General features: G+C 40.6%; 1 protein-coding gene across 1 annotated transcript; it reads left to right on the top strand.

Annotated features, from left to right (window-relative positions):
• The first annotated feature begins 1,190 nt into the window (after window positions 1-1,190).
• Window positions 1,191-7,845, top strand: ttv (exostosin glycosyltransferase 1 ttv). Its single transcript, XM_070116464.1, has 8 exons — window positions 1,191-1,213; window positions 1,428-1,629; window positions 1,763-1,882; window positions 2,517-2,668; window positions 3,143-3,248; window positions 3,463-3,735; window positions 4,302-4,549; window positions 4,941-7,845. Exons 1-8 carry the CDS (start codon window positions 1,191-1,193, stop codon window positions 5,119-5,121), a joined length of 1,305 nt encoding a protein of 434 aa, XP_069972565.1. The 3' UTR covers window positions 5,122-7,845.
• Window positions 7,846-13,794: the final 5,949 nt, after the last annotated feature.

Genomic DNA, 13,794 nt, shown 5'->3' with positions numbered 1-13,794 from the left:
GCCTGCTGTTTGTTTGAACAGTGTTAACGCTAATGTAGTCCGTTGCTTTACGTTGATGTAGTGTTTGCGTGTATGCTGAACTCGCGCCGTCTTGTCTATATTGTGTTTTTTTTTTTTTTTCGTGTCAGGATATAAATGCTTCTCCTTGAATACTTTTTAGGGGAGGGGGAGGGGGGGGCACTGGCTCTTTTATGGGGGGGGCGGCCACGATGGGCGTAGCCACGGGAAGTCCGCTCGCGCCGGGTCTAGCGAGCCGGGACGTCGGCGCTTAGTTAAGGGCTGGTTTCCTCTCGCTTTCGTCGGGATCGTCGCCTCAACGGAAGCGGGGGGTTGGGGCTGTGCTTGCTCGCGGGTCCGGGGCGAAGATGGAGTACCAGGTCGCATCACCCACGTGGGAGGGAGGCCGAGGCGGACGGCGTGAGGCGCCCACGCTCCGTCCAGGCTTCGGCCAGACCTACCCTCGGCACTGCCAGCCTTACCTCAGGAGAAATCTTGGATTTGGGCAAAGCAGGGGCAGGGGCAAGGCAGGGGCAGGGGCGCGAGGAGTCGGGATCCGCCACACGCGTCCGTCCCTCGTGCAGGAGAAGGCCTCCCTGCGACGGGGACGCTGTGTCGGCGTCAGAGGCAATCAGGATGATGTATTGGGCGGTATCGACAGGAGAACGGGAGTCGTATAAGGCTTGAGTCTCCCCTGCCGATAACCACACTCGGCTGCGTTTTCTTTGTCGGTCCAGAACACGATTTCTGTTATCCTTGGTGGATGCCCCCCCTCCCCCACCCCCACCCCCTAGCCCTGTATGGTCTTCGCTGCGGCCGTTTCCTGCTGGTCGACTCGGGTTAAAACTGTAAAATAAGAGAATATGCATAAAGCAGACAGAGGAGGAGGTTTAGAAGGTCCAAATTTTAATGCATGGGCGAAGTATTTGAGATTACGTCAGTTGTGCTTTCGTTTTCGTCTGTGCTTGAGGTAGAAAGCTCGGGCGGATAAGTAGATAAAACCGCTGAACCACGAAAAAGCGACTTTATAGCGATAGTTGCGTTATGAGTGTCGTTTTGCATTTTTACGGTCCGGCATCGTGTGCCTTTGATCACACTCTTTGTTCTTGCCGCTTTGCCTTTATTGTGCACGGTATCCCCTCACTCGTTCAGATTTATGGCCTGTAATGAGAAGTCCTTGCGAAAACTGGGATATGAATAAAACTCCACAAAAGATGTATTGCACTTGGTATCATCGTTGACATCGTCTTGTGTGCTCGGTCAGATTGATATCAGTGCCTTCCAGTTGCAACAGATATAATCAGTTGTTTGCTATGAGCTTGTTTATGTAATGCTTGCCATTGTTATGCATTATCACTACCATTTTATGATTACCATTATCGTTTTCCCTTGAGCAAAGACGAGGCGCTAACGTGTTTCCCTTTCCTCAGATATGACTACGAGGTGCTCCTGCGGAACTCGACCTTCTGCCTGGTGCCCCGCGGACGCCGCCTCGGCTCCTTCAGGTTCCTGGAGGTGCTGCAGGCCGGCTGCGTGCCCGTCCTGCTGGCCAATGGCTGGGAGCTGCCCTTCAGCGAGGTCATCGACTGGAGCCGTTCCGCCCTCTGGGCCGACGAAAGGCTCCTGCTGCAGGTGAGGGCGCGGCGCCTCGGGGGCTCAGAGGCAGCCCGTTTTTTGTTTTGTTTGTTTTTGTAATATTTGCTGGCGAATAATTTGCGGAGGTTGTGTCCGTTCCCGAGACTGACGAGAGCGTTTCCCGGCGCAGGTCCCCGACATGGTCCGCTCCATCAACGCCTCCCAGATCCTGCAGATGAGGCAGCAGACGCAGCTCATGTGGAACCAGTACTTCTCCTCCATCCAGAAGATCGTCTTTTCTACGCTAGAGGTGAGTGGCGCCGGCAGAGCTGTCTTTATCGCTTGTTTATGTTATTGCTGTGCAGAAGAGATCGCGTTAGTTGATCTGACTAAGTTTAAAGGTGTAATATCAAATATAACTCATTTATTAATACAAACACATGTGTTCATTGTCACTGAGTCACTCACACACGCGCGCACATGCACACCCTCACGCGCAAACCCTCCCACACACACACACACCCACACGCACACGCACACCGTCACCCAAAACTCACGCGCGTACCCGCACACCCACACGCGCATACGCATACACACATACCCATACGCATACACGCACGTACACACCCACGCCCCCCCCCCCCACACACACACACACACCAAAGTAAAATCAAAAGCATCTGATGAATGATTCCAGCGCCATGTCACGATTCTCTTCCAGCGAGAGTAGAGTAGTTACTAGCCGTACGGATAGGGACTTCACTGTCTCTACTCAGAATGAAATCGAACACAAGCAATTGTTTTCCTCGTTTTTTCCCCTTTTTCGGATGCATAGTTATTCAAAGCCCCTGAAATGGTAGTTACGGTAATCATTTCACAAGTATAACTTACCCAGAAGGCACATCCCTATCACACGTGACTCTAACGAGGACTTGGACTTGCAGATAGTTGCAGATAGAGTAAGGAGGCACAGGGCGAGGTCTCTGGCCGTGTGGAACTCCTCCCCGGGATCTCTGGCGGTCAACCTCTCCTTCTCAGACTACCTGCCGCACTTCCCCTTCTACTTGACGTCGCTGGGCATCAGTCCTAGCCCGAGGTGAGTTGCTGGGCTTTTGAGAAGGGTTTTATAGCTTCTTCTTTTTCTCCTTCTTCTTCTTTCTTTTTTCTTCTTCTTTCCTTCTTCGTCTTTCTTCTTTCGTCTTCTTCTTCTTCTTCTTCTTCTTCTTCGTCTTCTTCTTCTTCTTCTTCTTCTTCTTCTTCTTCTTCTTCTTCTTCTTCTTCTTCTTCTTCTTCTTCTTCTTCTTCTTCTTCTTCTCTCTGACTCTTTCTCCGTACTCTCTCTCTCTGTCTCTCTCTCTCTCTCTCTTTCTCTCTTTCTCTTTCTCTCTCTCTCTCTCTCTCTCTCTCTCTCCTCTCTCTCTCTCTCTCTCTCTCTCTCTCTCTCTCTCTCTCTCTCTCTTGCTTTCTCAGAATTTTGGATGGTCCTTTGGAAAATGATGGGGTCATTTTGGGGTCATTTGTTCGATGGCTTGATGGAGATCATGGTGACCATTATTGGGTTTTGTTTCAGGTACACGGCAGTCATCTCAGTCACGCACGGGGGCACAGGTCTTACCCAGACGACTCCGCTGTACAAGCTGGTCAAGAACATTGCTCGCAGCAAGTTTGTGGAAAAGGTAAGGCTTCTTTATCGTCAGGTTGAGATGATGTTAATGTATCGTGAATATGCCTTCAAAGTAATGGCAGTAGATAGGAAGCACCCCTAGTGGTTCTCATTGTTTGGCTGGTATCTTGTAGCTTTTGGGACCACTCCCACTTGTCATCCTTGCAAGAGAATGGCAATTTTGAGGTCTATTTTTTCAGCAATTTGATATTTTTCCTTTACTTCAGATAATCGTGGTGTGGACGAGCAGCCAGACTCCCCCCACGGAGAACCGAATACCGGGAGGGAGTGTCCCGGTGCACGTGGTTGTGCCCCCCGACCGCTCAATCTCAGCCCGACATCAGCCACATCCACTCATCACGACCGATGCAGTTTTCTCACTAGATGAGGACGTCACGCTAACCACAGATGAGCTGGACTTTGCCTTTACAGTCTGGCGGACTTTCCCCGAGCGGATTGTTGGCTACCCTGCCCGGTCTCACCACTGGGATGATGCCAAGGTGAGGGGGGAAGAAGAGCTGGATTTTTAGATGATGTACAACATACATCATGCTGTTTTATGGATTGGGGGTTGTAGGAAAGGTTTTAGTGATAATGTGTTGATTTTTTTTATTACAGTGAGTTGATAGTAGCTTTGATATATATATGTATGGAAGGTGAAGTTGATAAACTGAGAAAGGTCATATATATATGTATATATGTATATGTTTATATATGTATATATATGTATATGTATATATGTATATATATATATATATATATATATATATATATATATATATATATATATATATATATATATATGTATATGTATATATATGTATATATATGTATATATATATGTATATATATGAAAATGAAACTAGCCACAATGAGAATTGATATTCATTGTGGCTAGTTTCATTTTCATTTTTGTGTTCACGTGATTGTGTTTGTGCTTGTGTTCATGTATATATATGTATATATATGTATAATTTGTTGTTATATTAATGCAGCTGCTCAGATTTTTTTTATATTTTAAAGTATAAGGGAAATTTCCTTAATTTCACACACTGTCTCTTCTCAGGCTGGCTGGAGCTACACCAGCAGATGGACCAATTCGTACTCAATGGTGCTGACTGGGGCTGCGGTCTATCACCGTTACTGGCAGCATGTGTACACTCACCAGTCACCATCCGGTCTCCTCTCCACTGTATCCACTACCAAGAATTGTGATGATATACTTATGAATTTCCTTGTATCAGCTGTGATCCGCCGGCCGCCCATCAAGCTTACCCAGCGTAAACAATACAAGGATTATTCCTCTGAAGCAAGGTATGTCCAGGAAGGGATAAATGAATGGGAAAATATCCTTTTCAAGTTGTTGATATTGCCAGAGCATTGTTCTGACTCAGACAGATAATTCAAGGAATTCAGGGAATTAAATATTCTGTGAAATCATCAACAGCTGCACAAGATGTCCATTCATGATGAATATATTTTTGTTGTGTGAAAAAAATGTAGACAAAAATTATACACGTACATACATGGGTAGGCAGACTAATAGATAGATATAAATATATGTATGAATATACATTTATTGATGTTATTATTTGGATTTTATGACCATATTTGTACAATAAGATGTGTTTTTATTTTGATAATTATCGTTTTACATGACTGAAGGAATAACATATCATACTGAATTTCTTCCCTCTTCTTCCAGATGGGTGTGGACGGACCCCAGTCACTTCCACCAGCGCAGCGTCTGCCTGAACACATTTGCTTCATTATTAGGTCATATTCCACTAAAACATTCTAACTTACGCCTCGATCCTGTGCTCTTCAAGGACAAGGTATCCATGCAAAGGAAAAAATACAGACAGATTGAAAAAATAGGAAGCTAACAATAGTAGCTAATTAGGAAATACTCGGTATTTATATTGTTATTATTGTGCATTTGTTTTTTTTTAACTTTTTTTCAAGTGTCACTTGTAACAGGTCATAAAAAAGGTGTCTAGTTAAAACAGTGTGACTAAACTTTTTATTATCAATTTCCTTAGCTTTGCATAGACATTTATGATACTTTGTTACCATTTCATTTTTTTTAATCAGTGTGATAGCTAGGGGAAGTTGTTCAATGCAATGTTCATGAGTTAGTGTTAATGTTAGAAGTTAAAAGTAGATTCATGGACTGAGCTCTGGTGCCCCAGAAAATAATATGCTCTTTAAAAGAGCTTTGATCCATTCAGTTTTGGAATGTATTTCTATGAACTTGACTGCAAGTAAGGATAGCATAGGACATATCAAATGTGTGATATGAGTGAAGCTTGTTATTATTTTATACACATTAATATTTAGGTTTTCACAACAATAATTTGTCACAAAATGAATACTGTAATCATGCAATGTATCATATCATTACTATATTTGGCAAACTTTTAAGAAAATGTAAATAAATTACTTTGTCTGATTAAGCAGACCAGTCTAATGTGAGTCAATAGACATTTGTCTATTTTTAATTCATCTCAATATTTGGTGGAATAGTCATGTTTTACATAGAAGGAGTCACTCGTTATTAATGGTGCCATTTTATTTTAGCTGCATTTGTTATTATTAATAAAGATTAGTCATAGCTATTTTTAAGTTTCAGTCAGAAAATTGTGCTCAAGTTTAATTTCTTGGTTCATTATTGCATACAAGAAGGAGTTGGAGCAAAATACATTGTGGCTTAGTGGAGGATACATGGCATTCCTCATATACAACTGGTGGCTTCCAGCGACCATCTTCCAGACCATACGTTTAAAGTAACCTGGCGTGCCTATATCTCACACTAAAGCGGACAGGTCAGATGTGTCGTGCAGTGGTCTCTGCTCCAGTCTTTCTAAAAGTTCCTGTAAACTGGTAGAGTAGATGAGCTGAGCCTTGGGGTAATGGGTTCTTGAAGGTGAGTTCGGGTTGTGATTGAACTCATGAAAGCCATGTGGTAGTAACTTTTTTTATTACTGTTATCATCATTATTTATAATTATTATTGTTATTATTAATGTTAATGTTATTTTTTATCATTATTATTATTATTATCATTATCATTATTATGTTATTATTATCACTATTACCGATATTACTAGTATTAATATTCTCATTATCATTATTATTATTATTACTTTTTACTTTTACATTTTCTCAGGTACTGTATGTAGAAAGAAAAAAGTTATTTATTAAGGAATTTCTTAACAGGGACATGAGAAATAAGCTAGTAGAGGACTGTTCACTTGCTCTTCCAGTGCAGTTTTAGACTGAGAAGTAAAAGTATGATACAGACGATAACAGTGAAGTACTCCCAGGAAACACAAGTCAGTAGACAGAATACTCATAAAAAACCAAGATGCTAGAGGTGCTTTGATGTACATATATGCTGGGTTTATGACAGCCCAAATGTCATGTATATCCTGTCTTAGGAAGTATGTTTTTATAGCAAAAGATAAAAAAAACTAAATTATAGAGTAACCATTATGTAGTCAATGTGTACTGAAGTACTTTTATATTTTTTAACATCATACCATAGATAAAAAAAAAAAATCTGGAGGATTGTATGCAATTCAATCTTCCAACATCAGACCCTCTCACTAGATACTTACTTTTATATGTAAAAAAATTCTCCTGTTTTTATACATTATACATTTTTTGTGTTCAAATAAGTGAATGAATATAGATGTGATAAGAGCTCCAGTTGAGTGAATGTAAGAATGTAAGAAATTTAATGAGTGCAGATTCACATTAGCAGGTGGGTATTGCGGATAGAGACAATTTTCTGACTTGTGTGCTATGATTTCCTTTTGAATTGTTTTCGTATTGGAATTGAGTAAGATGCTGCTATGTGGTATGAAAATTAAATATTGCTGCATTCTGAATGAAAGACTCCCCAGTCAGTCATGCTGTATTTAACACACCTTTGACAACTCAGGTATGTCTAAGCAGCTTACAGAAGAGTTGTATTCATATGGTTGAAGAGAAGAACATATCACTATATTTTTTCTTTGCATTAGTGTGATTGTTTCAACTGTTTACCAATGAAGGTACATTTTCTCACTTGCAAATAGCTGAAATCAAGGCCTAAACTGTAGTAGGTAGTAATAACTGCTTGTTTAGGAAATGCATTGAATTGAATGAACAGTTTTTATCATCATAATTTGTAGGCTATGGAACTAATTGTCTGCTCTGAACTTTTTGCCACACTTGTAAAAAAGTGTAATGCATGATGTGGCTTCAGAAAAACAAACATCGAGAAGGTAGTGCCATGTGCCGAGGAAATTCCAGTATTCATATGAAACTGGGTTGTAAATGGATTTTTAATATAATAGTGTTTGATAATTCTTTCAAATATACATAATTTCAAAATAATCTGAGTATTCATACTGCAGGTTCAGATGGGGCTCTGTATTGTAATATTAATGGTGGACACATTCTGTAAAAAAAAATATGTACTTTTACTAAAACATGACAGTAGATATAATTTAATTGTGATAAAGCTCTCTTATTTATGAAATGCCAGTTTAAGAATGAATAATTTTAATAACATTTTAGCTGTCCTTTGTAAAACTAAATTTTAACATCTTATTTTAGTAAAAACACTTATGGTTTTGTTAGCATTTTTCCATTGGATTTCCAATGTCCACATTCACTTACATGGTTTTAACATGGTTTTGTTTATGTGTTCATTACTACAAGCTTGAGTTACCATGGCTGTATACCAAAAAAATAACAAGAAAAAAAGCATTGAGGTATGGATTGGGTGTGAATGGCATGAAATGTTCCAGAAATGCATTTAATTCATGATTATTCCTGTGAAATATATTTTCAGAGTTACTGTTGTCCACACTTAAATGGTTAATATAGGGTGTATTTTTATAGTTAGAAGATTCCTCATAGTTCATGATGTAAATATTGTACAGGAAATATTGTCCGTTCTGCTCTTTGGCCCCATGTAAGATCAGGAAGTTGATTGAGTGAATGTCCGTTGCTTTTATTCTCTCGCCCTTTTTAAAGATGTGGATGGGTCTTACTTTCATAATTTTCACCAGTAAAAACTGTCTTGTCATAATCATTTCATCAGGGGAAGGATGAGATATATATTAGTTTTCTATATGTACATAGTATATGTTGCATGTCTCAGTGTTCTCCTTGGACAATCCCTACATCTGGAATTTTGTTATATTTTGAATGGATGCATAGTATTTTCTGTTTTAGAAGAACTAGCTGCAGACAAGTGCTATAAGAGATACTCATTTGCATCACAAGAAAACAGTGCCATTCTAGAAATAGTCTCAGCAGTGGCACTTCAGATAAAGATTCTCCCAAGGGATTTATGCTGCTTGTAGAATTCTCTGTTCACCGTTTAGTTCTATAATGATACAGCCAGTTAAACGTTATGGAACAGATACAAGTTCAGGTACCCTACTTTTTTATTGAAATAAATAGTGTGTTTACACACACACACACACACACGCGCACACGCACACGCACACGCACACGCACACGCACACGCACACGCACACGCACACGCACACGCACACGCACACGCACACACACACACACACACACACACACACACACACACACACACACACACACACACATATATATTTATATATATTTATATATATGTATGTATATTGCATATACATACATACATATATATTGCATATACATACATACATACATACATACATACATACATATATACATATATATTGCACTTACATACATATTATATATATTGCATATACATACATACATACATACATACATACATACATACATACATACATACATACATACATACATACATACATACATACATACATACATACATACATACATACATACATACAGTTTCTTCTCTTTATTTATGTTCTTTTTTTTTATCCTTTGCCGTTTTTTTATTACTACACTCATGATATTAATGCGGGTGGGATCGGCAGCTGGTTAAGAATACAGCTGTATAAGGAACATGGGTATATTGGCTTTATAAGGTAGGATTAAGTGGATTACAAGTCTCTGAAAGACAGACTCTAATTTGCTGTCAAAGATCTCCATTTGGTCAGTGTTTATCAAGTGGAAATGGCTACCATATGTTTTTTGTTGGCTGCTTGTTTCTCCCTTGGTTTGATACGTCCAGAAGGGAAATTAACAAGAGAGCTAGAGGGAGGGAATTTCAGCAGTAGAGTAGTTCTCAGTCCATTTGTTAAAAATATTGATTTTATTGAATATCTGCTACAAGGCTGTCTCATAGATAAATATAATGATAAAGCTCTGAGGAAGCTGAAGGTAAATATGCAGTCTACAGCTAGTATAGAGTATGTAGTTTGAGTTTTGACAGCATTTTAGTGAATTGCGCACTGAGGCCTGTAACCACTACCTATTATTTAATTTGTGCACAATATTGTATATCACTTGCTGTATGAATTAACCAGGGAAATTGATTCCTAATGCTCTTGTGTGCACAACATGAACTTTTCAATGACTTTCTTTTGTAAAGTATTTCTTATCCAGGTTTTCTTGTAAGATTTGCTAAGATCTCATTCATATATTAAGACTAAATGGAGAACACAAAGTGGAATATTTTTACAGTTATCATCCATAGGATTCATTATGCTGATATCTTCATTTTAATCTAATAAAAAGGATTAGATTAACCCTCAAATTATGGTCAACATCATTGTATTGGTAATGACTTTTTAATAAAATGACAATAATATACTCATCCTTAAGTCATAATTACTTTTTTTTTTGTCTTCTATTTGAGGTTTTGATTATCATTTGGTTCTCTAAAATCTCTGTGATGTGCATGTTCTTATACACCCTCCCTTAATCTTAATCTTCAGTTGATAGTCGTAAGTCTTAGTGGCATCCCAGTGTCGTAATGAACCGGCCTCCTTTCTCAAGTTTTCGCGGATAATTTCTAACTCATTTTTACTTCAGAGAATAACCTTAATATATTGCATGCTTTTCTGGTGGGAATCCCTGTCCTTTTTTGTAGTCTTTCTTTTGTCTTTTGTTATGGGTTGTTTTTGTTTGGACATAAGATCCTTTTCTGTGAATGGCTTGATATTAACCTAGCATAATAGTGTCGTAGGAAATTATTATCCTTTTTGTATGAATGGGAATTCAAATATTCCATTAAGTGTGTCTGGGGAATGTCTCTCATAGTGCGAAGATGCCAATTGACGATAGGGATAACATTTTTTTGTACATATTTTGTACCCAAGCTTGTACAGGTGCATTCCTCAGCAATAAATATAAAGGTGGATTTGGTGATTTATTTTATTCCTACAAATAGGATATAGAATCATTTAATGTAAAGAAATTTTATTTTGAAAATGGAAAAAGACCTCCATGACTTGATAACTTGAAGGCTTTGAGAGCTCAATTTTCAATTATATGAGAAAGACTTCCTATAGGAATCCTCGGATCCTGTTTTTTCTTTATTTGAACAATAAAAGTTTATGATGAAAATATACGTGAAGCATATTATATTATTATTTCTCATTATATATGTCATATAAGTTACTGGTTATAATTTGAGCAGACCCCTTTGACTAGTGGATAGACGAGCAATGGTGTCACAGTTTGGCGTCTCCCTTTTTTGACAATTTTTCTTTTTCTTTTACTTTGTTCGGTCATTGCAATTATATATGTTTACACATGTCCATATTACAGTAAGCATACACCAAATACAAGTGGGTGACCTTAAGGTAATCTTTAGTTAAAGGCATATTGTATATTGCCGATATGAAGTGGTCATATTTACTCTATAATGCTCTAAAGAGTGATTTAGAAAGCTACTACTAGTGAATTAGAAGCGAATGAACAGGAATGCAGGGAAATCTGCCTGGCAAGGGACACTAGTTAGAGCACGAGTTGAAATCCCAAGAGCGCAGGATGAGCCAATAATTCCAGAGAAGAGTAAACAAAGCACGGCAGAGCTGCCTACTCATTTCCAAGATGCAAGTGAAGATACTCACAAAAGGAAAAGGAGCAGTCTGTAGCGCAAGAGGAGCACAGGCTTTTCAAGAAAACAAAAGAACCTGTTTCGATTGCTAAATGAGCTAACTGGAGTACCAGAGAGCAAGGAGCTATCACAAAGTGTGAGAAACGCCAGAGTAACTTTTGGAATCACGAAATTTATTGCAATTGAGGAGTTGCCAGGAACCATTTTCAAAGTGAGGGAGGTGGCCAGAGGGAGGCGTCAGGATCACAAGGGTGCTCGAGGGCCTTATAGTGACTATAAAATTACTATAGTCACTAATCAACCATTGAATCTGGACTTAGATATTACAAACATTTCAATAAAGTATCAGAAAATAATGAGTACCAGGTGAGGCCATTTGTCAGCGAGCTCGACCACGAAAAGTGCAGTAAGATGCAATTTTGCATTTCAACTTTAATTTTCGTATTTTTATTTTCTTTATTATTAGTGTAGTGAACCACCTGTTCGGCTGTTCACCGGTGAGCCCACCTTGAGCTGGTGCTGGCTGGAGATCTATTTTCACGTAAACCACAATGAACTTGGGATAAGCGGAAACACAGGTAGCACTTGCCGGTTTATTGATATATAAATCAAAAGATTAAAAACACACACAAAAATAGCACAATAAAACACTTGCAATAAGGCTGAAGGCCATGCATCCAGCTAGCCCCGAGGGTCAAGGTGAACTGCCTGGAGTGGCGGTAAAATGGGGTGCGTGAAATATCCCCCAAAGCTGGTGGTTCGCGATTGGTTGAACGTAAAAACATAACAAGCATGGTGCACAAAAATAAACATAAAACATGGTAAAAGTTGAAACATGGTACAAATTAAAACAATAAAAATATAAAAAATAAAATACAGTAAATTAAAATGAAACCATTTGGAAAACACAAATGAAAGGTGTACAGCTCCTAGCAAAAGGCTTAAAATAATTAAGAATAAAAAGTTAAAATGAACAAGTTGAGAGTTCTGAGTCCAAAGTCCATTACAACCCCTTCCCCCCATATGGAAAAATGCCTTGCGAGGAACATAACACCTGGTACGACCTCGAAACATTCACTCTTATTCACACTGCGAAAGCGACTAATTTTGTTCCATTTTCACGGTCACTGCACTGCACTACACGACACTACACGAGACAAATGTCTAGCGCAGAGTTTCTTCTCTAGGGAGCTTATTCCCTTCCTCGGCGAAGTCCAGCTCTGAGGAATGTGTATACGACCTCATCTGGTTAACGTACAAACGGACGGCACGGTGAGGGGTCTGCAGATCCAGCACGTCGCATGTGACAGGCCCTAGTTGCCTCACAACACGGCATGGCCCCAACCAGCGATCGCTCAGTCGTCCTCGGTTGCCCTCAACTTTCCTCAGGACCAGTGACGCTTGCTCGAAAGGCGGGAGCGACTTGGCAGCCTGGTTGCAATGAGCTTTGTTCGCCTCCCGTGTCCGTAGGCACACTTCGACTGCCAGACGTCAGGCATCCGGTCAGCCGTTGCACCATCAGCCCTTCGTCAGCCGTCTGCACATTGGTGAGCCCTGTAGTGAAGAGGGCCATCCTCCCAGTCAACAGGTACAAGGGCTGGTCTCCAAAAGACGGGTGAGGGGCGGTGTTGAGTGCAAGACGAATGGATGGTAGGTGGATGAGCCACTGAGCTGTACGCTGAACGAGAGCTGCAAGCGCATCTTCGACGGCCCTGTTGCTGCGTTCGACAACTACGTTGGACTGAGGGTGGTATGCCACGGAGGAGCGTTTCACCGTCTTGATAAGGGAGCGCGCCACTAAGCGTCTCTAAGGCAATTTCTGACATCCCTCTACCCAGTTCAGAAGGTCTTTGCACGTGGGGTCTTGTAACTGTCTGTCTTGGCTCCAGGGTGCTAATATCAGGATCATCTTGGGAAAAAGAAAAAAAATATATATATATATATTCATATATATATTTAACAGAGTCCAAGATGGCATCAGGCGTGGTCATCATGTCAAGGCCCCGGTAATCCACACAGAAGCAGTGTGCCATCTTTCTTTCACACAACCGGAGATGCATCCCATGAAACTTCCTCTGCAGCTTTACCCTGAACTTGGTGGCCCACAGCGTCACACCCTCAAAGAGCGGGCCAAGGAGAAGCGTCTGGGCATACCCACGCGCCTTCCATGAGCCATACGTACGAAGGCGTCATCAGTAGCTGGACGGTCAGAAGCTCGATGCTGGCAATACAGGATTCCACATCCCAATTTCGTTGTAAACCCAAGCTGGAGTTTCTCCATAGAAGAGTGGAATTTCGTCACGGCTGCTGCAGACGGGAGCGAGGGTTAGCTGTGCCGGAAAGGCTGGGATGGAGGCACCTGGGGCAGAGAGGCACCTGTAACCGAGGGCCATGCCGGGTCTTGCAACTGGGGTGTGGAGACTGGTGCACCCTGCGCAGTCACAGGAGGTTATGGTATAGCTGGTGATGCGGCATTGTTCCCACTAAGACAAGCTTGCTGAGAGGCCTGCGGATGCCTGGTGGAACTGACCTCTGCTTCTAGCTCGGCGATCTGAGAGAAGGCATTC

The sequence above is a fragment of the Penaeus vannamei genome, chromosome 39 (assembly GCF_042767895.1).
Source record: "Penaeus vannamei isolate JL-2024 chromosome 39, ASM4276789v1, whole genome shotgun sequence".
NCBI lineage: Eukaryota > Metazoa > Arthropoda > Malacostraca > Decapoda > Penaeidae > Penaeus > Penaeus vannamei.
Note: the sequence above shows the minus strand (reverse complement) of the source record. Positions and strands in the feature narration are given on the sequence as shown.